This window comes from Rutidosis leptorrhynchoides, chromosome 2 (assembly GCF_046630445.1).
Source record: "Rutidosis leptorrhynchoides isolate AG116_Rl617_1_P2 chromosome 2, CSIRO_AGI_Rlap_v1, whole genome shotgun sequence".
In the NCBI taxonomy this organism is placed as follows: domain Eukaryota; kingdom Viridiplantae; phylum Streptophyta; class Magnoliopsida; order Asterales; family Asteraceae; genus Rutidosis; species Rutidosis leptorrhynchoides.
Window position 1 is genome coordinate 572,288,495 of NC_092334.1, and position 3,324 is coordinate 572,291,818.

General features: G+C 33.0%; 1 protein-coding gene across 1 annotated transcript; it reads right to left on the reverse strand.

Annotated features, from left to right (window-relative positions):
- Positions 1–1,770: 1,770 nt before the first annotated feature.
- On the reverse strand, positions 1,771–2,755 carry LOC139889820 (uncharacterized). The gene is made up of 3 exons (XM_071872744.1): positions 2,632–2,755; positions 2,112–2,566; positions 1,771–2,028 (listed from the first exon to the last, which is right to left on the reverse strand). The coding sequence occupies exons 1-3, from the start codon at positions 2,753–2,755 to the stop codon at positions 1,771–1,773; spliced, it is 837 nt and encodes a 278-aa protein (XP_071728845.1).
- Between the last annotated feature and the right edge of the window lie 569 nt (positions 2,756–3,324).

Consider the following 3,324-nt stretch of genomic DNA (forward strand, 5'->3'; position numbering starts at 1 on the left):
GTGGTTCCAACACTTTTATAATCACTACACTAGTGATTATACACCATTTACAAGCCTTAAACATGGTTAAATCATCAACCAACCCAAAACCCGCCAAGTATCAAAAATAACAAGTTTCCATAACCCTCTTCATCATCTAAATGGGTTTTACAAATAACAACCTCAAAACCCTAACATTAAATATTAAATCAAACAATGAAACTCGGAGTTAAGACTTACCAATACCGCCAAAATGATGTCGTTGGCGAGTGGAACAACTTTAATACTTGAGGTTTGACCCGAAACACTCTTCTTCTTCTCCAAATGGGGCTTTCTCTCACTAAATTGAGTTTCTCACTCTAGGGTTTGATGAAGGAAGTGTTTGATGTGTAAAATGAGGATAAGATGAGCCTTGAATAAGTCTTATGGCTCTAGAACTGGCCATAAGTGAATTTACCAATACACCCTCAAAAGATTCCATTAAAATGGGTTAAAAATGTCATTACAACGACATTTGTCACGTTTCACGACACCTTGTCACGTTTCGCGACACCAGGACGCGATACCCATTTTTTAAATGCAATAAAAGAACTGAATATAGGTTTCAGAACCTGTAGCATTTGGAGCTTACCTGTCGCGATCCGCGACACACCTAGATGCGATACAACACTCTGAAACGCGACAAATTGCCAGGTAACACCCCAAACTCAATTTTTCTAACACTCAACTATATATGATCGATCTTGGTTACAATACTAAACATACACGGGATTGAGCATGCACCTTACATCATATACGGGGGAAAACGGGGTGTTACATTTACTGTTAACAAATTCAGTACCATTATCACTTCTAATAGTTTTAGTTTTAGTATCAAACTGATTTTGCAACAAGTAATAAAAAATTTCAAAGTATTCAAAGACTTCTTCTTTTGTTTTTAATAAATATGTCCACACAGATCTTGAATAATCATCAACAATGGTTAAAAAATACTTAAAACCATCTTTACTTCTAGCTTTATAAGGCCCCCAAGTATCCAAATGAACTAATTTTCCAACCCTTTTTGATTTATGGTCACTTAAAGGAAAATGTTCTCTAGTTTGTTTAGCTTGATGACATATGTCACAAGGTTCATTATTATCAATTTTATTAAAACCAAGATCTTTTCCTAAAACAGTTAAAACGTGGTCAGCAGGATGACTAAGTCTATTATGCCAAATTTTATGTTTAGACCAATTATGTAAAGGCACATTTGAACTAAAACTCTTACCACTTAAACAATCATCAAAGAAATATAAACCATCAAACTCACTACCAGTCCCCATCTACCTTCTTTGAATTAAATCCTGTATGTAACATTTTTTAACATCAAAACTTACAACAAGGTTGCAATCTTTAATTAACTTATTGACAGACAGTAAACTAACATTGTATTGTGGAATAACCAGCAATCAAACGGTTCAATATTATCTAAAAATTTTAGATTACCAATTTGTAAAATCTTAGCAACGGTACCATTAGGATGGTTAACAATGAAATTTAAATCACTGACATCAATAACATTATCAAGTTTAAAAGAATTAGAAACCATGGGCTGGTTAGCTCCAGAATCTATAATCCAACCTTTTGATAAAGATTGATTCATATGAAAACAGTTTGTAGAATTTTTTTTTAATTAAAATTTGTGTTAAAGAAATATTATTATTTTGAAAACTACCTGCCACATTGGCATTGGCATGATCGGAAACAGGTTTTTCATTAACATGACTGAGAAGCTTCATGATCTATTCACTAGTAAGCTGGAGATGAACTATCAACACACACATTATCAGAAATACAATTATTACTATTAAACCTAGGTGCACCTTGATTAAAAGGTTTTTTAATATAACCAGGTGGGTAACCTATTAGTTCATAGCATCTATCAACAGTGTGACCAAGCATGTTACAATTAGTACATTTTAATGGTGGATTCTTATATATTTTCTGGTTATTAGTAGGATTATTACTGTTAACAAAATTAACAGTTTTAGCATTAAAAGCAGAAGACTGTTTTTATTAACATATGAACTAGATGCAGTATGCATTATGTGAGATTCATCCCTAGACATGATAGAAAAGGCAGTTTTAACAGAAGGAACGGGATCAGAAGTAAGAATTTGACTTTTAATTGGCACATAGACATCATCAAGACCCATTAATAATGGCATAAGGTTTAAAAATTGATTGTGTTCATGAAATGGCTTATTTGCTGATACCATATCATCAATTTTAATCCTATCATCAAATTGTCTCCACATAGCATTCAACTTATGATAATAGTCAGATAATGATTGACCAGATTGACTACATGAATTAATTTTTTGATATAGATTAAATGTAACAGAATCATCAATTTTATCATAGGTTTCTTTTAACTCAGACCATACAGATTCTGCAGTTTTAGAGAAAATTTGACCATTGTAAACATCTTCAGATAATGACAATAAAATCCAGGTAAGAACCACATAATTACATCTATCCCATTGACTAAGTAGCACATCATCATCTTCATACTCAAACCTAGGACAAGAACCATCAATAAACCCTAATTTATTTTTAGTTTGCAAAGCAAGTTCCATAGCACATGACCACACATTATAATTTCAGTACCTTTAACTTTTTGTGTTATAAGTGAAGCACCAGATGTATCACTTGGATGAAAATACAAGGGATCATTAAAATCAAGTTTGCTAATCTTAGTAACACTAGTATTTGACTCGGTATCACTAGCCATGTTAATCAGAAATAAACACAGAATAGCAAAAAAAAATATGCAATTTAAAGAACAGAAATCAAGTACAAATAGTGTAAATCAACAATTTAACACAGAATAAGCATAAAGAACAGTAAACTTAAACAAATAACACACAAAAAACCGCAACAAATCCACGGTTCAGACACCTGTAAGGAAAGAAAACAAACCCAGTGGACTGGTTACTAGCCAGACAACCTGTAGAGATGATTTACACAAATAATACTGGTCAAGATCTTACTGTGCTTGATCAGGTATTCATAGATCTCTTGGATCTAGATCAAGAGTTGGGCGTAGGGATCTGGTCAAGGGTTATAACAAAAGAAAGCACAAATAAACATGAGACTCCCCTTTGAAGATCTGAACAAAGAAGAATCCAAACAGTAGCAGTGCAAGAACACTTTTAGGGTTATGAAACGAAACCCTAAATTGTGAATCAATGAACCACAATACCAAAAGGATCAACAATCGAACCCAAACACATTGAATAACACTCTCCTTTCAACCGGATGAAAGAAGACGAATCGAAGAACAAAAACCGTAATTTTCAG

Excerpts from the sequence above, each read along its gene's own strand:
- LOC139889820 (XM_071872744.1), bottom strand. The coding sequence starts at position 2,755 with ATGGCTAGTGATACCGAGTCAAATACTAGTGTTACTAAGATTAGCAAA. Across the intron at positions 2,567-2,631 it reads TATAACACAAAAAGTTAAAG|GGTTTATTGATGGTTCTTGT; the intron begins GTACTGAAATTA and ends AAAATAAATTAG. Across the intron at positions 2,029-2,111 it reads CTTCTGATCCCGTTCCTTCT|TCTTCTGCTTTTAATGCTAA; the intron begins GTTAAAACTGCC and ends TAATAAAAACAG.